General features: G+C 38.3%; 1 protein-coding gene across 13 annotated transcripts in view; it reads right to left on the reverse strand.

The window, feature by feature from the left end:
* Positions 1 to 890: 890 nt before the first annotated feature.
* The window catches only part of MARK3 (microtubule affinity regulating kinase 3), a 62560-nt gene continuing 40144 nt past the window's right edge, over positions 891 to 23306 (reverse strand). For 2 of the 13 annotated variants that reach the window (XM_027735550.2, XM_027735548.2), the window contains 6 exons: positions 18060 to 18163; positions 13169 to 13333; positions 12180 to 12437; positions 9842 to 9868; positions 5497 to 5541; positions 891 to 3385 (listed from right to left, as the gene is read on the reverse strand). In XM_027735550.2, coding sequence (XP_027591351.1) covers positions 3040 to 3385; positions 5497 to 5541; positions 9842 to 9868; positions 12180 to 12437; positions 13169 to 13333; positions 18060 to 18163 — 945 coding nt within the window. In that variant the 3' untranslated portion in view covers positions 891 to 3039. The remainder of the gene's footprint in view (positions 3386 to 5496; positions 5542 to 9841; positions 9869 to 12179; positions 12438 to 13168; positions 13334 to 18059; positions 18164 to 23306) is intronic. The other 11 variants (XM_027735554.2, XM_027735556.2, XM_027735557.2 and 8 more) reach the window with 7 other exon arrangements.

Below are 23306 nucleotides of genomic sequence, written 5' to 3' on the forward strand. Positions count from 1 at the left end.
CTGTGTTTGAAGAGGTCAAACAGACTGAAGTCTTTTAGAAATCCTAAGTACAGGGAAGGTTTGCATGAGAAAAAGGGCATCTCGACTTGTTTGTTCGTGCTCAGTGTTCAGGTATTCATTTTATGTATGTATCTTTAAACACTTTGATTTAATGCAGTAAACTCCTGCAACCCAAACTGTATGACATTTTTCTCTGCCAGACCCAGCAATCAAGAGACACTCTCAGAGCTGGATGACATGGGTTTCAGCAATGGAAACCTTTAGTCAGGAACCCATTACAAAGACCCCCCAACAGCACCTGGACCACACATTCCAGGGCACCAGTCAAGTCATTACATAGAAACACTTCTGGTTGCTCTTCACGTGTCCCAAAACACCCAGGTCTCCTGCTACCTCCTCACCACACAATGACCTCTGATTATTTTTAAAACTTGCCTCTTAAGGAGAAAAAAGCCAGCTGTGGTTCTGCAGTCCTATCAGTAGCAGTGCCTGCAAACCTACACAGATTTCCAAGGAATACGAACAGGTAAAAGGCCTGTGTTTGGGAAGCAGCTTGTCTTTGGTTTGGAAAGCTGAAGAAAGCACTTTTCCTTCCCAGGCAACTTCCAGAGGCTTGAACACCAAATATGCAGTGTGCTAAAGAAACAAGGGTATATGCTTGCAACTCAGTAATTTTACAAGGCATTTGGGAAGGAAGCTGTTAAAAATCTGTTTCTAATTATAATCAGTGATTTTTTTTTTAATACCTCAAATAAAGATTTACCCTGAAAGAACCTTTTGAGAACACTTCAAGAAAAAAAAACCCCAAAGTACAAACTTTAAATATCCAAAGAATGATAGTGGTGCACTTTTTTTAGAAACACTTACATACTTAACAGGTGAAGTAGGAAGAGAGTATTTCAGAAAACATTTAATATGAAACCTTTTGGAACTTCCATCGAATACAGATTTACATCATTTATCAGAACACTTTTTCAGTTCAGACAACAAAGTGCACTGCCGGGTGAAAAAAATACATTTGGAGGAGTGCTTAAAATGTAGGAAGTGAAAGGATAGGTGACCATTCACCTGAGAAAGTACAATGACTGCCCTGAAATGTCTTATTGCTATTACAAAATGGAGTTTTCATGGAAAAAACCATACTGAGCAGCACAGGCACGGGCAGAGCACTGAAAGCCAACTGAACTCCGGTAGCACCTGGAGTTCTCAAGCCATGGCATGATACAGAATATACAGAGAATAAAATGTAAATTCAGGAATATTTACTACATTTAACAACTATGATTACCCTTTAAACTAGCATAATCAATATCAATGCTTAGGGGGAAAGAGAGGGGAAGTCTGCTGCCTTCACAGACTACAGATCACAAGAACTAACTTGCAAAATATTAAGGACTTTGCATTTTCACCTGGGGTCAAATCTGAACTGTGTACTATGAGTAACTATTAGCTCACTGCAAATTTAAAATGCAAATTTAGGCTCCAGTTTAAAGCACATGTTAAGTACATGCTTAAGTGCTTCACTGAAATATAACCACAAAACATTAATACAAAAAGTCAAGTAGATAATGCAGGATATTATCTACACAAGTCCTCGATGAAATAAACTGAGTATCAGTAGGAATCAGTGCATGAAGAAATCTCTTCATTCTAGTCAGCAAACTCAGATCCGGCTCACTGCAGAGATGGTTAAATATTGGGGACTATCCCAGAGCAGCTTCACGTCCTACCGAAAGCTAGTTGGCCATCAGAGGGTTCATCAAGGGCAGGTCTCCACACTGCACGTTAACAGAGGACAGAGGATTCTCTCGGCAGCAGGAGCCAGAGACACAACTGGCACAGAGCCATCAAAAGCAATACAACCGGAGCCAAGGGGAAGCACGCTGGAAGGGAGCTGCAAGGAGAAGTTTTAACTGCTACTGCCTATGGCTGTAGTTCAGCAAGTTGGGACATTACAACACAGGAGATCAGTAACCAATTTGATTCCCACTTTTGGGTTTCAATGCTGTGTGTGCCCAGGACGAAGGGACAGCACTGCCCTACCTGCAGCGAGATCTCAGAGCGGCACGACTGGGATGTGGCAGCTTGCAGTGAAGTAAGGCCTTAATATGAGAGTCCCTTTGTGCTTTGTATCAGTCTGACCTAGTCTAACGTGGAAAACTCGCTCTGAAAGAAAGTAACTAGTCAGCAATTAGCACCTCCTTTTAGACTGCCCCATTCCCTAAGGGAACAGTGGAACAACAGAGAAGTGTTCTTAGCTTGCAATCAATACCCATAAGCCAAAAGGACAAAAGTACAATTTTAGTAGTTTAGCAGAAGCAGAAGAATGGAAGTGTTTACCCAAATATTAATGCACAAATTAACTACATTATTAAAATTTGATTCAGGCTTAAATAATAAATAGGTGGGCAAAATATAATGCAAGACTTACTCAGTAAAAGTGAATTTTTAATAATCTCATGAGATCTACTTAGAAAACAGGACTAATCATGTTCACAACCGTAAATCCAAACCCTTCACACACTTTTTTTTTTTTTTCTTAACACAGCAGTGAACTGTAAACCTGCATTTACTGGTTATCGCTTCAGTCATTTTAAATATTAACTCAAGTGTTTCCTCCTTGGCCATTTCAATTTTTAGCACCAAAATTAGCCCAAAAAGAGGTACTGGTACAGCTCGATGTTGTAAATGAATTGTTTACATAGAATACTTTATATATTACACACATACTGTACATTCACACATCCACACAAACAGGAGGCATATTTAAATGAATATATTCTGTGTTTCAATTTGTTGTCAAAGAGCAATGGAAATAAAGCAGAAGGGGTAATATTTTACATAGTAGGCAACTTTAATGCTGTAGTGCACTTATAAAAAAGTCCAACTCTCCCTCCCAGCTCAGCAGCTTTTTTTTTTAATATCACTATTCAGAAGGATGCAGAAGTTATTGCCTAAATGTTATTCTATACATTTCCATCGGAATTCTCAAAAACACTTGGAATTGCTAACTAATTTACAACTTAACTATTTTTCTTGTTACAGCTTTAATTCATTGGCAATTTTGGAAGCAATGTTTTTGAAAGCTATGGATGTTCCCGATATCCGCTTAAAGCGAACTCCATTCAGGGACAGTCTTGGCAGTTTACACACCTCCATCTCCCACTGTACAAGGTTTTCCGCATGCCCATCTCCATGGACACAGAAAAGCAAGAAACGCTCTCTTTGTTCATAGTCACAATTATTGGCATCCAGGACCTTTCGTATTTCCCTCATCATGTCATTGGGATCCATGGAGCTGGTGGTTTTCATGCTCCAGGTAAAACGCAGCGACCGAGGCTTGGCTTCCTTGTTCTCATCCTTCTGATCCACAGCTACATTGCGGCTGAAAGACAGGAATTTATGAGTGAGCAGCGCCAGCCACCTTCCCCACGGGTCACATTAGTGAAGCAAACTAACACTCAACACACACTACTGGTATTAGAGCAGCATCTGGAGGCTCCAGCTCCGAGCCAAGCCCCGCTTTCCCAGCTGCTGTCCACACACAGTCAGGGTAAAGCATCAGCTGTTGGGGCTGAAACGAAGGTATGGCACAACGTGTGACAACTGGAAGTCACTGGATTCAGGAGCATGAGGGAAATGACCTTCTGGAGGCAGAACTACATGAGTCACCCATGACTTGATTTTAAGGCAGGTTCTGCTCAAAACCCTATTCTTGGGCCACGTGGACAGGTGAAACACCAGCTCTGTGCTAGAAGTTTCTGGAACATTCAAACAGCAGCTACCTGTGACAAAAGGGTGCTCAGGGAGTGCCAGTCCATGGGAGGTGCCCACTTATACACACCAGGGTGACCCCATGCAGAAAAGTGCTGGGGGTTCCTCTGCACCTCCTCCTGTGCAGCAGCTTGGAGACCAAGCACTGCGAGGGCCCACGGAGTCCCACAGTAGTTGGCTGGAAGCAGGAAGAAGGACAGCAGGACCAGAGGCACCCACCTGCTGCCCCAGGGTCACTATGCACCCCTAGATTTGGACTGGTTCAGTTACACTGTGGCCTTCCTGTGGTGGTGTGTTTGAGATGATCCCTAGAGATCCAGACACTGCAGGATACTGGGGTTGCCTTCAACAGCAAGGAGATGCTTTATCTGAAGTTGGTCAGTAATTTGTTAAATACCAACGACTGACAGAGGTAAAGTGATGAAATCTTTTGTGGCTACAAGCTCTGCAGTGAAGTGCCTCTGAGGCTGAAGTGCGGAAGTCACCTCCTCGATGTTGTTTGTAAAGATGGTGACATTTCTAAGATGAAGCACAAAATATTGAGCCTGTGCTTCCCAAGCCTGCAACTTTTTTTTTTTTAATAAAAAAGCTTTTCCTTTGGTAAGGATAAGTAAAGTTATACAGGACAAAGGAAAGAAATGTTCCAGAAATTTCTAGTTTGCAATCATTCTTCTACTTTAATTAAAATCAGTGGTCACGCAGCTAAAGAATAAGGAACTACATCTGGACCTCCAGGGAAAAAACAGATTTGCTCTGTGAATATTTGTACACTGTCAGTTGCCTCTTCAAATTTAAATATACTGTCATACTTAACTATTTCCTGAAAATAGTTAACCTAATTGACCCCAAACCATGCAGTTGAAATCTCACATTGAGCCTCCAAGTTCAATTTACAATATTAAGGCAAGCTGCTCTTTAAAACAGTTGGCAATGAATTTCTGGTTACACAATGTTTTTCTTCTAATACCATTAAGCAGGCAATTATGAAAGTGTTAAATAAAAAGTGATAGCAAGGCCACAACTAAATACATATATTTCTTAAAGATAACCTCTTTCGTATTTTTTCTTCTATTGAAAGACTTCCAGTGACTCTGAGTCATAGGACTATGCTGTCAAATCCAGCTATGTGATTTGCCAGATATTATAAAATTCATCAAGCAAATTAAAGAGTATTTTGTTTTAAGGTTTTAACTTAATAAGGCTGTAAGGGGCCAGGGGAAAACCCAACTTTTATTCAATGCTACTTTTATTTTTGAAAGCTTTTTCTACTTGAAAACAGTTGGCAAAACCAGCACAAGTCCAATAATTTCTAGTATTTTTTGATATGCTGATTTTGGACAAAGAGTATAACATGAAAAATATTTAACTATCTGTGATTTATCTGAGAAATATCTTGCCGCCTTTCAGTGGTTATTCCACACATTTGCAGCCTCACTAGAGACCACTTATCTAGACATCTACACGACAACAGCAAATCACAATGACTAAAATGCAAAAAAAACCAAACAACCCACACATGGGAAAAGGAAACAGGAAAGATGAAAGTTTAGAACCAAGTCAGTCTGTGCTTTAATAGCTGTTTTGCAGACAGAAATGCTTCGTTTAGTTTCAATGACTTACACGAAACACAAGCTGCTGCCTGAAGCCACTATGCCACATAATCAAGGGGAGAAGGGTTCAAACTCACCTAAGTAACATTTTAAACAAAAATTTTACCCTCACCTTGAGCCCTCAAATCTCCCGTTCCTCTCATATTCAGTCGGGAGCCTCATTGAAAAGAATGCAGAAGCAAAAGGAAGTGGGAAAGAGAAGACAAATCTTACACTACAATATACAATAGCTGAGTAGTTGCTAAAAGATACTGCAATCATACAAAAGGTGTGTTAAAATACAAATCAACAAAGATGTAAAGAACTTTGTAGGTTAGGCCAAACTCAGAATATAACATCTTGTCAAACCAAATGGGAGTCTATAAACTACAGTTTTTAAAACTACTATTACTAATTTTAACAGTGTATGTTTATATTTTAAATCTGCAGAACTCACTGAATAAAGTTGAGGTTCTAAAAGCAGAAAATGTGAAACTAAAGTTACAAAGCATACTGAAGTGATTGTATTACTCCGTAAGTAACTCCTAAAAAGAAATAACTCCCAATTATTTTCAGGCTAATGATATTTAAAAGTTTTATCTTGGAATAAAATATCTATTTGAAAAAAAAACCCTATTTACAGACAAGTCTGATCATCCTTTGTATTTGCATGCACATCAGATCTGAGGTGTTTAAACAATACCAAAATACCTTAATTGAAAAGAAGATGCATATATATTTTAACAAAAATTTAAGACACAAATCCAAGATTTCTCAAGTTGTGGTAACTCCACCTTATTAATTCCCACACTGATGCATCTTCCACACCCAAGAGCAAGCTTAAGCTTTCTGTCTTCTTGCATTGCTTAAAGCTACCATATTTTAAACACCCAGGATCAAAAAGAATTGAGGGGAAAATTGCCTCCCTCTACCTTCCCATTATTGCAGTAGCATGGTTTGACATATCAGTGTCAATTCTGCTCAGAAGGATGCTGCCTGTACAATGCTCTTATCAAGACTATCTAAGGTAGTACTTGGCTTCCCTGAATAATGCAAATTATTACAGCAGTTTGGCTGACAGGTGTCTAGGGATAGGAATCTAAGACAGTAAACTTATTTTTTGATGCACAGTGGTATTTTTATCAGGGTGTGTGGGGTGTTACAAGGCTTAATTTCTTCCTTTCCTTCCTTTTGAGGGCTGCAGTGAGGGATCACCCTTGTAAGATGACTGACAACTGGTAAGTCCTTGGCTAATTCTAGAGCTTCCAAGTGGGCAGCTATTGTAGCTATTTTCATGGGAAGGTGAAAAAAGATTTTTCATGTCTGTTTACCCAAGAAGTCACCCTCTACAACAACTCTACAGGACAGGAAAAGGGGTAGGTAGGAAAGAACCATGACATATACCAACTGAACAGACCCACACCTTTCAAATGATTGTTTTACTGGGCAAAGCAATCAAGTTAAAAAACACTGCTCAATTGGAAAACAGAGAGTACTTGATCTTTAAAGAGCCTCCTCTGTTCCTATAAGAGGTGCATACATTTATGGATTTTTGTGGGTTTTTTTGTGTTTTGTTTTGAAACTTGCTGAAGGTTGTAGAAAATGGGAGCACAACCAGTTTCCCCAGCAATGAATAGTCTTACTGTTACTGGAATCTGTCCAGAGAAGTCTGTAAGGAAAATTCCCTAATGATGTTCTGACACCCTTTTCAGGTTGAAATTAAGCCAAACTTTGTGGTTTGTGAACCACTGTACTCTAAATCTAAGAAAGGTCATTATTTACAATATACCTGCCACTTTGAAATAATAAACACCCTTTCATGGAAGCCTCTCAGAAAATCCTGACTTTGTTCAGTTTTTCCATGCATCAATGTTCCATTCACTGAGCACGAGCAACTGCATTCAGTGACATGCATCCTCAAATATAACCTCTGGATGATGCCAAGCTTTGGAGAGCTGTGCCAGCCTCTCCTTCCTTCACCATGGACACAGTTACAGTCCAGTTGTACTGCCCAGCACTGGTGCTTTGGGAACAGACACTTACTGTACTGCCACTATTGTTTCTGTGCGTCTGTGAGATGCAGCCCTGAGGCCTCCTCACTGCTAATACAGTCTTCACATCTGTGTTAGTTTGTGTTGTAAATTTTCTGCTTTTGCTTGTGTTTTTACATAAATTGATTTTATGGACCAAGATGCTCTTTTGGTCTTGAGAATGGAACAAATACATGAGCAAGTTATGTTCTCATTTGTCACGCAATACCTACACATTATCTCCCTTATGGTTTGTAAAAGGCTTTCACAAATCAGACTGGTTCCACACATCTGTCCTGAGTTATGCTGTGTTTCCTGTTCTTTACATCTTTGTATACTCAGTTTTAAAAATCCAAATAAATACAAAGAAAACTGTCTATGGAAAACCAACAAAAAGTGCAAGATGATAAAATAAGATCAGTTCATGGAAACGGAGAAATGATGGTGCAATAAAATCCAGAACATTGAGTCACTTTTGCTGTTAGAAAAAAAGTTAGACTTCCACAATATGCAGATTGGCAATGACAGTGCATAGTACAAGATATACATATATACATATATATATATATATATATGTATCTGTGTACTGAGTACAATAATAAAACTCAGTTTAACAACAAGTGACTGATTATCTACTTTTATTCAGCTTCCTAGAACTGATGTTGTGGTATTATGTATATGTGCTACTCGGTTACAGTAGTTCTTTCACTATCAAATGCAGTGATCTTAGGTAAGATTCATAGCACGTACAGCAAGAAAAAAATTGGCAACCCCCCCCAAATTTTCAGTTTTTGGACCTACATACAGATCAGGTATGGAGGGACACCAGGCCCACTTAAAACAGAATTTAAAAAGCACAGTCTGGTCCTGTGTAGGTGGTGTAAGACTTGGCAAATCTCTTATTCAAAGACATATTCGTGGAAGCTGTGGCAGCTATTTCTGCACCGGTCTAAGACTCCTGGCCTCCAGTCAAAGGAAGTTTTTTTTGAAGTTATCTAAAAATTACCTTAAGTCTCAAATTTGAACCAGTAACCTTCTAGTTCAAAACTGTACTCACATTAGCATTTCCCACTTTTCTTCAGAGCAGCACTGTAACAAACTTAGATGCATCCAGTTGTGGAGAGTTGCACAGATCACAATCCTTTATTTTAAAAGCAATGTGACTACAGAGAGAGACAAAAGCTCCCTCTAACAAAGTGGTCTGCACTCCACAGCTCATGATGCACGATGAGTTAAAACCATTGCCACTGCTCAGTTTCATCTGTGTGCTGTGTTGGATGGTTCCTTTCTTTAACTAACAGTTGTTTTCCTCAAGTCAGCTGTGACAATGCCAACCAACCCAACCAACTTTAAATGCAGTCATGTTTGGAAGAGCATTGATTATTTACCATGGCATGGAATTTACTCATTTAATCAGATAGGGTACCTTTAGCCTTGGACTGTACATTGAAAATCCAAATTTAGGCAGTAATTTACACATCTCAGGCCTCTCTCTAATCTAAGGATTTCCTTGACAAACTTCAAATTACAGTCACATGCATAGCTCTGTATTTTGAAAGTTAAAACAGATGTTTGGTTTTTGGCCCCATCTCCCTGGATTTGATCAGTACTAGGAAATTGCAGGTACCACCCTTTAAGAAGCTCCAAAATATGATACAACTAAACAAGTTATCACAAAATTCCACTGGAAAATTTACCTGAACAGCAAAATTGTATAACTGATTTTCATGAATCATAATGGATTAACAAGATATATAGCAGCCTGATTCATTCCCAAATTGCAAAACTGAATTAAATCCTTTGGGCTTGAAATGTGATTCAGACTTTTGGGCTTTTCACTTTTAATAAATCTGCATAAACGCATTTTTTGTTTAGAACTGAAGTGCTCTCTTTGCACTTCAGCTGCAATTCACTTCAGCAAATGCATCTCATTTTAAAACAAATACACAGCCATTGCATCTTCATTCAGTCTTCCACACACAATTCACAACTGTGCTCAGTTTGCTTTCTATTGTATCAGCTGCAAACAACAAATCTTTTTCTTCTTAAATATCATAAAACAAAGACATAATGTAAATTTAACATCACTTACCTTTATTTGGTTGTAACCTTATGTTTTGTTTATACTTTCATCATTGTTATCAAACACCTCATTCTTCAAACATAAGCATGCTAAGTGTATTAGTACAGAGAACAGAATTACTTTGGCACTACCAACTCTATCAAAGAAAGAAGAATTCACAAGGCATGCTTAGCATCTTGTTATACAGGTGCCACAGATTCTTAAGTATCATCATGAGTTAATGGATTTATTCTATGCTTTCCTCTGAAGAAAGAAAGTATTTAGTTCTCAGCAGGAAATTTAGTTTTCAGAAAACCAAGGCTAGAAAAGCCAAATCTGTTGTTAATTGCAGGAGCCACTTTTTTTTAAATATAAATAAATCCTACCTTTTGATAAACCTGAATGACATGTTTCTAAAAGAAATTAAGCCAAAATAATGATTAACAAAAAATGTTGTACAAAATAAATTGAAAAAGGCATTTAGAGTGAAGCATGCAAAAAGATCTCATTTTAAATGCACAATTAAATTACACTTCAATACATTCTCAGATTAGGCAGATGATTTAGGGTCTGAAGAGTCAAACTCCTGGCACTGCTACTTTCAAATTTTTCAGGGAAATATGTCACCAGTACTTATTATGAATTTATTTATTATGAAAGTACGTACTAGTGTCAAAACACTTTAAAACTCAAAATCTGCAAGGTCACATAAAAATATGTTTGGATTTTCTTCATATATTTCCCATAGAAACAAAAATCAGTAACTCTAAATAACTATATCTTGATCATCTTCAGAGTTAGGTTTCTTCCTTCCTTTATAACATCAGGTCAGCCATGTTGTGCCCAAAACTGCTTTAAATATTTAGCTAATTTAGTGGCACAAGCTGTAAGAACGCTAGAGTAAACTAACAAGTTTTAATGCTTAAAAAATTATTTAAAGAGAAGAAGCATAACCCTGTCCTTTGATGGCACTATCCACCTCCTTAGTAGTTTGTACAGCACCAAGTATAACAGAGCCCCAGCTGTAGGAGGTCCTCCAAGTGCAAACTAACCATCTCTAACAGTGCTATTGTGTTACAACTGCATGTTATTTAATCAAGTCCAGATGGAATTTAAACTACTGTCAAAAGTCGTGTGGAAAAACTTCTTCAGGGAAACCACACTGCACTGCAAAAGCTGAAACTCGGAGGTAATGATAGAAGTTTGAATGCTGACTAAACAACTGAGTGAAAAGTTTGCATGTTCACAGTTTGAGTGTCCACATTTGGAATGTCAAATGGAAAATTAAGTAAGGATATTACAAACAAAACTACAGAAGGAAAGAAGTGCCAAAAGGATGTGTCTGATTAAGACTTCACTTGATACAAAGCAGATGACTTAACTATTAAAGATATTCAAATTAAGCTTCTATTTCTCTCTCTCAGCAGAAAAAGAAGGGGAAAGAACCCAAACCCAACTTCCTACAGCATAGTATTTCACAGGGAAGTGATACCTGGCAGAGAACTGAACAGATTAAAACATTTACTAGACTGTCATGTTTTTGTTCTTCACAGAAACAATTTCTAAATTTTTAAAGAAATTTACTCTCTAAATTGAAATCAGCCAATTGTGAAAAACTGGAGTTTGGCTTAGCATTACTACAAATAGTAGACTACAAATAGGAGACTACAAAAAGAGTACTGAGAGGGAGTCAACTACAGTCATAAAACACACAGGAAGAAAATGGCTTGGTGGTGATGTGGTATAAGCCTAAAACAAAAGCTAGCAGGCCAAGATCAGAATAATATTGTCCAAAAAACTTCAGATGATGAGGAGGGTACAAAATCTTGGTGATTATCTTAAAGCAAAGACAAACAAGCCCTCAATTCTACAAACACAAGTTCTAGATATCAGAGTGGTCTGAAGTATGTGAACTGGTGGGTTTTAAATACAGAAGGAAAAAAGGTGGGTTTCAATTTTGGGTTTGTAGGAATCAATTTAAATCATACATGGATTTGAAATTAGAAGTCCAATTAGAATAAAAACTGTTAGTGTAGGGGCAACACCTGCTTAAGCTAGGCTTTGGCTAGACCAAAACACCTTTACACCAACCCCAGAATCTGCACATGAACTAAAGGTCAAAATAGGAATAGGTTTTCAAGGTTTGACCAGACTCCTGCCTAGACTGAAACCCTAGTACTGCCAATTTTAAGATGGTCTATGATAGCACTACCGCCAGTAGAAGCTTTTGTCCCCTGCTCCTACCCTTTCACCTGTAATATTTCTGTTTGTGTGCTGCCAGCCAAGGTTATTCTGGAAACACTGACAGAGCGACTGGGAAACACAATCTGAGCTTCCAATGCTACATTTAAACATTGAGACTGGGATCCTAGTTTATGCCATCTACTGATGGACCACACAGTCAGTGAGCAGCTTTTCAACCAAGCTGAAATGTTTCATCTCTGCAGCATTCACGACATGAGGTTGAAGAGCACAGAAGAAACAGCGCAGACCAAACTGTTTTAATCCCATTTGATTCAACTGCTAAAAACAAATGGCTTCTGTAACCAAAAAAGAACTACAAAAAAATCATAAGCAAGTGCATTTGAAGTTGCAGAAATTAAGCCACTAATCAGAGAATGTGGACAAAACCACCTAAGCAATGAGCTACTATGTATTTCTACTATAAAAACAAAGAGGGGAAAAAAAAAAGGAAACGTTGCACTGCTGTTTTAAGAGGCTTACCTTCTTGTTAGTTTTGAAGTTAGTTTACTAAATAGATTAGTGGAGCCCCTGGTTCGAGTCTGTGAGAGTGGTGTTGCCTCATGGGACAGACTGGGGGAGGCAGGTGGCCCGTTGTAGGTCGCGGTGCGTCGCTCTCGGAGCTGGCCATGGAATGTGCTCCGACTGGCCGTTCCTCTGGGGAAACGAATACGATCAGGTGTGGTTGCACTGCTAATGCTGTGAGTTGAAGCAACGGGAGTTCTTTGATCAGGAATAGTGCTAGAGCAGAAAACAAAAAAACAATGCTAGAACGTCTTTACAGAAGCACTACGGGTTCAGCAGGAGACACAAAACACTACGTTCTACAGTAAAGCATAAGCAGACACTTTTATATAGGCCAGGGTTGGAAATACCAACATTATTACAGCACTGTATGGAATCAAAACTTGTAAGAAGTTAGGATTAAAAGGCTGCCGAAACAGAAACCCACATAGGCAGAAAAGTGCAACAGGAGTATCCTGGAAAAGACCAGATCAACCAGGCATACAATGTTTCACTGAGAAGACTGATAAAAGAATAGACCAGAAAAGTTTCCTCCCAGGAAAGAGAAGCAATAGGTAACTTTAATGTCTCTCCCTCCACATTCTATATATACATACATCTTTGAAAGTCTTGCTAATTTGAAAGTATCCTACACAAAATTCTCTACAAGCAAACCGCTCCAAGTAGCGAAGTCCTTCAGGATACACAGTTAAAGTCTCCCACAAACTTTGACAATAGGGAATGTCCAATACTCCTAACAATAGGAAAAAAATTAAGGTTCACTATTGCAGGATTATGTCACAGACAGCCTGACACACCACAAGACAAATGTAAACAAGACTAAAAAAATGAGGAAACACACATCTTGTGGGCGATATATACTAGAACAATCTAGGACTAAAATTCCACAGCACAAAGTTAAGAAGCAGTGGGTATAAGTTAGTTTCACAACGATTTCAGGTTCTTACATAGGCCTGAAGTTATCTGCGCCATTGTCTATTGGAGGCAACATCATCTTCGTGTGCACAGAGGCTGACATGGACATCGACTTCTGATGTCGCAGCCGAACACTGGAGAAGGATGTGGTACAAACTGAAGCAGGGCTAGCTGCGTAAGCGAACATTTCTGTCAGGCTGCGAGGGGGTTTGGGTTCAGGCAGAGGCAGAAAGAAGAGCATGATGGACCAACAACAAACTACTGCATAGAAAAAAAAAAGCAAACTTTTCCTTCTATTAACTGGTTTATCAAAGAACACGAACTCTAACAGCCCTCTTCTACGTAAACAGCAGTAACTACCCTACACTTCCCTTAAAAAGCACTTGACATCTATGAAGTGACCACGCTCTAAACCATTAGCATTAGTTTGCAGTGATACCCTCCCTCCTTGATGTACAGAACCTGAGTAACTCAGAATTCTGTGCCAGAGCACTGATGTGACTCGTATTGGTCTTAACAGTAAACAATGCATTAAAACCCCCACCAAATGCACTTTCCAAAAGACTGATGTTAGCTCCATTACTGCAGTGAAATCCTTTGTTTTCAGAATGTATCCGTGTTAAAAAGAAATTAGTGTAAGTTGGGCAAGCTGTCAAATCAACATCTGATAACTGAGGGACTTCACAGGCACAACTGAAACCAAAAATATAATGATCTTTAACAACTCCAGAGAGGCCAAATGGAAAAGGCTACTAGTAATCATCAACCTGTACACGCAGGAGGCAATGAATACACCTGTTGTTCCCTGAAGAAAGAGATATGACTGTTGAAAAGCACCTCATATTGCTTGGCCACAAACAGTAAATTTCCAAATTACCATTCAGGCTTTGAGGGAAGATATATACAGCACTGTCTTAGCAGAATGGCCAGTAAGCTGCCAACTGTACAATATGATAAAATAGGAGCATGAAATATTTTTCTTTCTTCGGCCCAAAAATAATCTTTGCAGCCTTCACATTGTCTAGCAATGGTAAGGATAGGAGAAAAGTGAGAGGCCACAAGATGTTTTGGGCCTTTCAGACTACACCACCATATGTAATTCATCTGAAGTTTGCTTTAAAAGTAAGGCAACTGTAATTCAGAAATATTGCTCAAGGTTAAGAAATCAGTAATTGTCAGTGACAGTTTCATGACACTGCATGTTCACTTCCAAGTTACTTCATGGTTACACGCACTGAAACTCGAGTCCCCTTATCTAACTGTGGTATGGCAGACTTTGCAGAGGCAAATGCTAGTCCAGCTACAAGTGTCAGCTGACCCACTTCTCAGGCTTAGCTCCCAAAGCACTAGTACAAAACACCACACAGCTCAGACTTCTGAACGGCTGACTACGATGGTTAGCAAAATATACTTGGTTTTGGTTTGTTTCTAACTTCTCAGGATCTAGAAAACTTCATGTGAGTCACGCATGCATCTTTTTGCAATGCTAAATCCATCAGGATACCAACTACAAGCACTGCTTACAATGAAGCCTTCGACACAGCCCAGCATTTAAATTACCTCAGGGTATTAAGAAATGGTAAGAAAACGAACATTTGTCTCAAAACTAATACACTGAAGTCAAGTAATCCCCAAATAATTGGTCATTAGCCTCTCAAGAACTCCTAACTCCTTTCCTCTCTATTTGCTGCAAAAGATAGAAAAGAAAGATTCTAGTTTTACAACACATTAGACCCAAGTTTTATTTAGGCACCTGCCTCCAAAGATGTGACATCTAAAGGTATCAATAAGGGACCAGAGCACATATTAAAACATTTATATCTTTTCCTCTGATGTTTTTCTAGAAATCAGCTTCCTTGGATTACTGGCCTGGGAACACAGGAACAGTAAGCTAACAATCACCAATTAGTGCCAAGGCTTATTAAAAATCTGAAGCTGTTGTAAATCATTTGTGTTACAAATGATTTAAAGCAATTGCCTATCATTATGAAGAGTGTTTCATGAGTCCCCAAGTGCGTTAATTAATGCTCAGGCTTTGGAGGAAAGCCAAAAGAATCATCTCCAGCAGAATGACTGTGTCAGCCACACAATGTGTTAAAGGAGAGATGTGAGACTTAAAAACTCGTTGCTTCTCCCAGTCTGGCATGGTGTCTTCAAGACTACTTTCTCCAACATCAAATGTACCAGCTGACTATTGATTCTTCAGAGTTTCCATACTTTCAGAAATAGTGCCTTCTCAGAATTCAATGTGCAAAATAAAAACAGAACAAGCAACATTTTAACACTTTCTCTATAGAAAAAATAGAGACTTTAGGCGTGTGTATCTTGCCTTTTAGGGTAAGTCTCCAAGTTTTGACTGGGTCACAGTCAGTATCTGGTTATGGAAAATCTAAAATCCAATCTGTAAGAAATCATTCATAGGAATTACTCCTGCCTGCAACATTTGCCACCAATAGACATTTCAAAAGCACAGAAATTATTTTTAACGAAACCTTGGATTTTTACAAAGGCCAGGTTCTACTTCAGATCTTGCTTCACAAAAGAAAAAAAGAACAAGTTTCTAAAGTTAGTTTCTGCCAAGCTGAGAGTACAATAACATTAGAGGTTCATTCTGAAGAGCCAGTCCCATCAATAGCCATGTTGATTTAGCCTGCATTAAAGGCCTCCGCATTTCATGTGACCAGTCAATGCTTTACCCAGTTACAGCTACAAAATATATTCAGACATAAGTTGTGAATTCTGTGCCAAATCACAGTAATTCTGAAACTGTGCCAAAATGAACATGCAGTTTAGTACTAAAGCATTTCAGACAATGACAAGTCTCCAACTGTAATACAATTAGCAATGCATTACCATTACCTTTTCTCTTTTTAACCCTTTATGAAGAGTCATGAATGTAGTAATCAAACATACATGATAAAAGCTATAAATTATTTTTTACCTGACAATGAATATATAAAAATACATATATGTATAAGTTCTCAGACATTTCAAATGACCCAAATAAGGCTAGTTTGTAGGAAAAGCAAATGATCTTTAAATATATTGACAATAAAAGGCAAGTTACACGAGGATAACCAATTATGGATATAAAATACTACTGATATAATTGCCAAGGGCTACTCAGTGTTAACTTTGAGATTAATGTCCACCTGTGACAGACCAGAAAGACATCAGTTTGCTGAGAAACTCAAAGTTGGGGAAAAAAATTCAAAAGACAGCTCCTTATGAGTATGAAGTTACTCCTTAATTAGGGGAACATCTGAATCTCAAGCATTCCTAGTAAACAGTACCTAGTAACTTTAAAAAATGTAATAAAGAAATTGTGGACAAGATATTGCAAAGATATTAGTTTAAGGATGAACAAAAATTATATTAAACCAAGAAATCAGGTAATAAAATTGATCAAAACTCTTTTGGACAGAAAGATTCATTTTTCAAAGAGCATTTGGAAAGAAAAAAAGCTATTATCATATCAAACCAAAGAAAGGACAGTGAACTTTAATCTAAGCAAACTTGGTAACATTAACAAGGAGTAACCAATGAAGGTTGGGACAGACACACTAAGAGACAGTACCAAATAGCTGTGCTGCACTTCACAAGACAGTAGATTGCAGGCCCAGCTGGCCAACTAGACTTTTGGCAGTCTTCAAACTTATACTTGACTTTTTTCTTAATCACTTTCCGTTTGCAGAAAGCTAGGAGGAAGAGACAGGGTCAAAATCATGTTCTTTATCCCTAGGCTCCAGGAATCAAACAGGGGACAGACAGACTTTCCACTCAACATCACAACTTCGCCACTCTTCCTTATAAACTGCCAAAAGGAGGGGGAAAAATTTTGTGCAGAAAACGGCTGATCTTTCAACTTCAACACAAGCTAGAAAATAGGTATTTTCCTTCCACTCTTTGCAAAATATCATAAAATTAGGAAGGGGTGGAGAAAATTGGGAAGAGTAGGAGAGGGATACACATTCCTCCAAGCTTAAGCATTTTTATTAAGTATCAGCTATCCGGACACTCTCCTGGCAATGGTCAACTACTTAACTGTTACCAGCATTTGACGACAGCAAAATCCTGAGAAGAAGGGCTAGAACTTAAAATACCTCTGCCAGCCAGGAAATTTGGTGGTATCCTTCCCAACTGTCACCCTATACCTAATATCTACATTCACTATTATATTATTTCTGACAGCTCTTCTTAGTCTTCACAGGATGGCACGAGATGTGACTATGGTGCCAACACATGAAGTGGTTAACTCCAATTCCATTGCGTGCTCTAATCAGGCTTTCATTCAGGAAAATATGAAGAAACTCATTATTTCTCTAATGTTTTCACTCAGAATACAGAGATAGTTGCTTCCCTCCTCAAGATGAGTTCTGTAAATACTGGGAAGCAATTAGACCATCAGAGTACGAGTAAGTAATGCTATTGGTCCAAGAGAAATTGCCTATCACTGTTTCATCTTTGCTCAGAAAACATGTACCTTCCCTCTGAGACTTTATAGCAAAAATGGTATTCACAATAATCCTAATGAAACACAGTTTAGAGTGAAATGTAAAAAAAGAATGGCTCAAGAGAGAAGGACTTTGTGGTCTGACACTAAACAAGCTTATTCTGCAAGCCTATGTTGTTTGGCCACCAGAGTTCACAAAAGGTTTAAGATGAAGGCTGTTACAAATATTTCATGTATTTAACCAGAAAATAGAAATTTCCTCTTACATTCTAATTAAAAAGAGTATACAAATCAAGTATAGGAAAAAATCCCAAACCCCAACATACTTACAGGTGCTCCATAACCAAAGATCTGTACTCACCTTTCATTAAGAATTACATTAGAATATTACTGATTTCTAAATGAGCATTACAATTTTTTTGGAAATGTGAAGACAAGGGACATACACCAGAGGAAGACATTTCATATACCTGTTCTCCTTGCCATTTTGTATCACTGAATGCCTATCAGCAGTGGTTCTTTCACTACAAACATATGTGTTGCGCCGTGTCATTGCTCCAGGGGCAGTATTATTCTACAATTAAAAAACACAGGCTTGTTATTCCCTACAAAATTCTGGGGTTAAGTCTACATATAATCAAAGGCTGTTTTTACTTAATGCTAGTTCTATACAGTTATAAAACTGACAATGACTAAATAAATTAATATACAAACACCATCTACTATTTTTAAGGAATAATGCAATCAGAAAAAATAACTCAAAACAAGTTGTTCTTATATTTCATATTGATGGCTCAAAATTAATACTGCTTAAGGTTTTTAAGTACCAATGTTTTGAATTACAAATTCTCAACATATACAGCATTCATCTACATCTGGATAGCCTGTATCTTTATAGCCTATTTTTGAAATACTTTACCGCTTGTAGCTTGCAGAATTTTCCATTAAGTTAAAATCATAACCCTTAAACAAGATAGGAAAAGCAAAGACTTAACAAACAAATGTGGTAAAATTCAGTGGGAAGGTAAACAAGGACTTTTAATTATTAAGATACTATAAAACACTGGACAAGTTTTAAAAACAGGGAAGAATAAGAGACAAGTTGCAGAGAATTTCAGTAAGACATTTTTAAAAATATACATTTAAATACAAGCATAATACACTGAGGACAAGAGAACCAGGGGAACTTAAACTACAGACCTTACTTAAGAGGGGAGAAAAGAAATAGAATTACTTTGCCTCTGTCTTTACAGAGAAAGAGGGTGGAGATATGCCCAAGTTGGCGGTCAATTTTCCAGGAACGACTGAGAAGCTATAGGCAATTCACAGATAACAGAATTATAAAGAGTTAGATGCAATTACTGTAGGAAAAGCATGGTGGTCCAGACAAACATGCACCCCCGGGTTGTAGAGGAAGTAAAAGCTGGCAAGCCTTGTATTTTTTTCTCCCCACCCCAAGAACAAAACAGAGGAAACTGCATATGGTTGGAAAGTGGAAAAAAACCTTTTAAAGTTTTCCTTAAAGAAAAGGATCACGGGGCAAAGCAGAAAGCAAAATAGGCTATTAACTTTAAACATCACTGCTGGGGAAAGTCTTGGAGGAGGCCAGCTTAAGGGAATGACTGGTCAGCACCTGGATAAGCACATGTTGAGTAAGGATGGCCACCAAGAGTCAGGCAGGGGACTTCATGCTCAACTAACCTTTTGGAGTTCATTGAAGAATTATGCTATTGACAGACAAGGGAAATTCAGCGGATTTTAAAAATAGCATTAAGAAAAGGTTTCGCATAAATGGTCACAGGAGAGAGTCATGGGAAGAAGGATTGAAAAAAAAAGAAAGGAAAAACTAGTTCAAGCACAAAAGGGGAGTAGCCAAACCTTTTTTGTTTCCGAACCTGAAACAAAACTGTTAAAGTGGAGTATTCTCAATAACCAGCATAAGTTCCTCTAGTGCCTTAAGGCAAAATATTCGCTATCCAAGGAGTCTCAAGCAACAGAATCTCTGAGCTGCAGATTTAACAATGAAGCCATCTTGTCTAAGAGACTGCTGACCTGTTTGTTATACATCTTTTTATGTAAATGTACAAATTAAAATGCAACAGAGAAGTGTGCAGCCTCCTGGTTTTAAAAAGTACAAAGAATATCAACAGTACTTTAGTAGAACTATTAATTAAATCATAAGATGGATGTAGCTATCTGAAGGGTTCTCAAGTATTCTTCACTGGATGTTCCTTAGGGAAAGGCATGTGCCAAGCATCATAAGTCCTCCTGGCCCTTTCCTTGTACTTTATTCCTTGTCTATTCCCTTGTCTTCATATATGTTTATTAATTTTTTAAAAACCACCACTGATTCTTCTGCTTCCCTCTGACATTTGTCACTTTGCAAACTCCCCTCTCTTTACTAAACTTGGTAGCAATGAAAGCTGTGCACCTAAGGTGAAGTTTTGTTTATATGATCTTGGGAGCTCATGCTGTGCAAGATACTTAGTGGAGGCCTTGCAAACCAATAGTACAGTGAAGTATTGCATATTAGGATTTGCAGATCATTTTGTTTTGTGTTCCTTAACATATCAGAGAATTGAGCACCTGGAATATCCAACAGTGGTTTTCTGGTGGGAGATACACACAATAAAGGGTGGCTTCCTTCTTTCCACTAGCTCCCTTTGAACATTAAGTATTTGTTTCCCTTGACACCACATAACATTACAATGCACTGTGATGTTGCACATCTGGAAAGACAAGACAGTAATCTCTGTGCTGGACCAAACCTTAAAGACTATGCTTTTTCAGGTCTGTGAGTGGACAAGGTTTGGTTTTCATATTTGAAATTGGAGGACTTGTAAGGACGAACTTCTGCTCATTCTAAAAGGCGAAGATGGAAGGATCAGTATACATTTTTTTCCTGTTTGGCTCAGATTTCAGAGGTTGGGAGATGGAAGCCTTTCTAGGTTTCGAATTTCAGTTTTAGCAAGAACAGTCTTGGTATCGGGGCCTTTACAGTTTTTAGCATATGACCTTTCACGATTCATCAAGGAAGCTCTTCAGCTGCGACTTTTTTTGTTCAGCCAATCTTCAGACTGCTAATCTCTGGACATGACTAAATGGCACAGCTGCACAGCACAGGAAACTGGTATCAACAGCACCCTGCTCCCTGATGGAATGACAACCCCTAGGGTCAGGGTTAGCTGCCTAAGTTCATCCTCGTGGCACTGTCTGCCTTCTTTGCGGGAGGTGCTGACACTGCAAAAGCACATGTTGAGACTTGTGAGCATAAGCACAAGGCCCAATCACAGCACAAGGATGAGTTTGTGGTACAGAGTCCTCCTCTTTTCCTAGAGAGAGTCTTGTGTGCACTGCTTAGGCAGGCTGTTTTCCCATTAAGAGACACCAAGGCGAGGACTGATGAAAAACTTTCAAAAAAAATCAGCTTCTGACTTACAACAGTGAACCACTCCATTTACTTAAGAGCATCAGTATCGTATTTGGTCCTAAATCATTTTCCAAATGTACCACCTATTCTCCTCTTCCAGTTTTCTTAAACCTGTACTAAGGGTTCTGTGGTAGCCATATTACAACACTGAGGAAAAATCCAAAGCTGTGAGTAATAAACAAGGAGTTATTTAAACAAGGAGTTACTACTTGCTGCTAATTATGCAACCTTTGTAGCAGGTTTTTGTTTCTAATTTCGTATTTGCCCAATAAGCTTGAAGATTTTTGGTGTGCACTTGTTCAGCTTGCAGAACTACTTAGTTTATGAGAGTTTAAATGCTCTGTCAACTTCAGAAGTACAGCTTGGAGCCCCTTACTTCAACCCCAGACTTAACTATCTGTTCTACAAGCACAGTTCTTAACCTTAAGTGAATACTTATAAGCTTTGTTATTTAACAAGAGAAGCACAAAACTGACTAAGGGTCTCCAGCAAGGACTGGTTCTGCTGCTTCTGCTGTTCTCTTGAAGTAATAATTGTTTTTATAAAGTATTTTTGTGTCTTTTCAATGTTTTTTCACCATATTGCAGATTTTAGGACTTCAGTGCTCAGTAAGAATACAAACTCTCTTCACCTCAAACTTTTTTCAACTTCAGGACAATATGGTAACTCCAATAACCTTTTTTTCCTTCTAGATGCATGCCAGTGCTGTAAGAAGTAAAACTTCCTAATCAGTTGCAGGAACTGTGTAAAAAGTCAGTGCCTCCCTTCACCCCTCACAGCAGAAAGCCAAAGACTCATCTTCATCAGGGAAAAAAAAAAAAAGAGTTTGCACTGTCTGACATGAAGAGCTATAAACAGAGACAATTTTAAACACTAATTATTAAGTGACATCATAAGTCTCATTCCATGTTCACCATTTTGTATCACTGCTTGTAAAAGATCAGTTGGATCAGTTGCACATCAAGCCAGAGAAGTATCCTATGGTTATGAGCTCAAAAATTATTTCAGGCAGAGTAGTTAAGAAATTTGGAATAAGACTACTGGAATAAATCTCCAGGATTTGGGAGTATCATAGAATAGCAGATGAAAAGATACTGAATGTAAAATAAGTCATAACCAGGACACAAAGCTTCTGAAAAAGGTACCACATAACACGAAGTGGTAGGACAAAAGTGATTTGATTATACCACAATTTTGAGATTCAGTAACTAAGAACTATCATGTAAGAAAAAAACAAATCTGAATGGTTTCTGGACTGATCAAGAATGAAGGAAAAGTGCAGGGGACCACAACAATCAGAAAAGGGTCCCCCAAAATCCCAAGTTCTTTTTCACATTTATGAATAACAGCTGCTACAGTAGATGTGTTTTTCCAAAGAATCTCTTGGGCTGAAAGTCTCGAGCCAAGTCACTGTTAGCCACTGAGCCAACTGACAATACAGAGCCAATAAAGTGAAACAAGTCTTATTTTATTTCTTTTGCTTCAGACTGTCAAAAAGCTGTGAGCTCAGGAGGTTCTGCTCTCATCTGTTCTAAGTATTGGTGCTGAGTATTATGACCAAACATGAGAGCTTTGTGGGATAAGTTTAAAAAAAAAAAATCACCAAAACCTGAATAAAGGACTGGGAAGCTTTTCTTCTGAAAAGAAGGAAGTTTTTCAGTACAAAATCCTAAATTTTTAGAAATTAAATGTTACAAGACTCAAGTTCTATTATGTGAAAACAGATTTCCAACCTTGCCTCAGATGGAGGGACCACAAAGTACACAATCTAAAGCCAAGCTGAACAAAGGATCTTCTTTCTTTTGGCACTCTGCCTACTGTTCGACCATGTACATTCATTAGTTTTGCACCTTAGTGTGTTTTTCTTCTTGTGGTTCAGAGGCAGGCAGGGGAAGCCCACAAGGACGAAACCCAAGCACACTGTTTTTGAATACAGGCTGAAATGCACCTTTGAACAGTTTTTAGAACTACATTTCTTTGATAATCTTAATATACATAACTATGACTTCCTTGGATACAAAGATTAGGTGGCTCCTTATACACCTGAAACTATAAAACAGGGTAAGAAAATCTTCTCTGTACAGAAGATTTCACTCTTCTGTAGAGAGGCCACAGAAGAGTAGCTGGTGATATCAGGAGTAATGTAACTACTTATCTTTTCAATACCCAAATGATGTCTGTCACTAAGAGTTACTAGTGCTAATTATGAATATTGACTACTTCAAGACTACTATGAGGTAGCTTGAGTAGCTGACTAACTGCAGGGGGGCAAAAATGCAACAGTATG

Source organism: Pipra filicauda, unplaced genomic scaffold (genome assembly GCF_003945595.2).
Source record: "Pipra filicauda isolate LSUMZ 115617 unplaced genomic scaffold, ASM394559v2 scaffold212_size3012638_pilon, whole genome shotgun sequence".
In the NCBI taxonomy this organism is placed as follows: Eukaryota; Metazoa; Chordata; class Aves; order Passeriformes; family Pipridae; genus Pipra; species Pipra filicauda.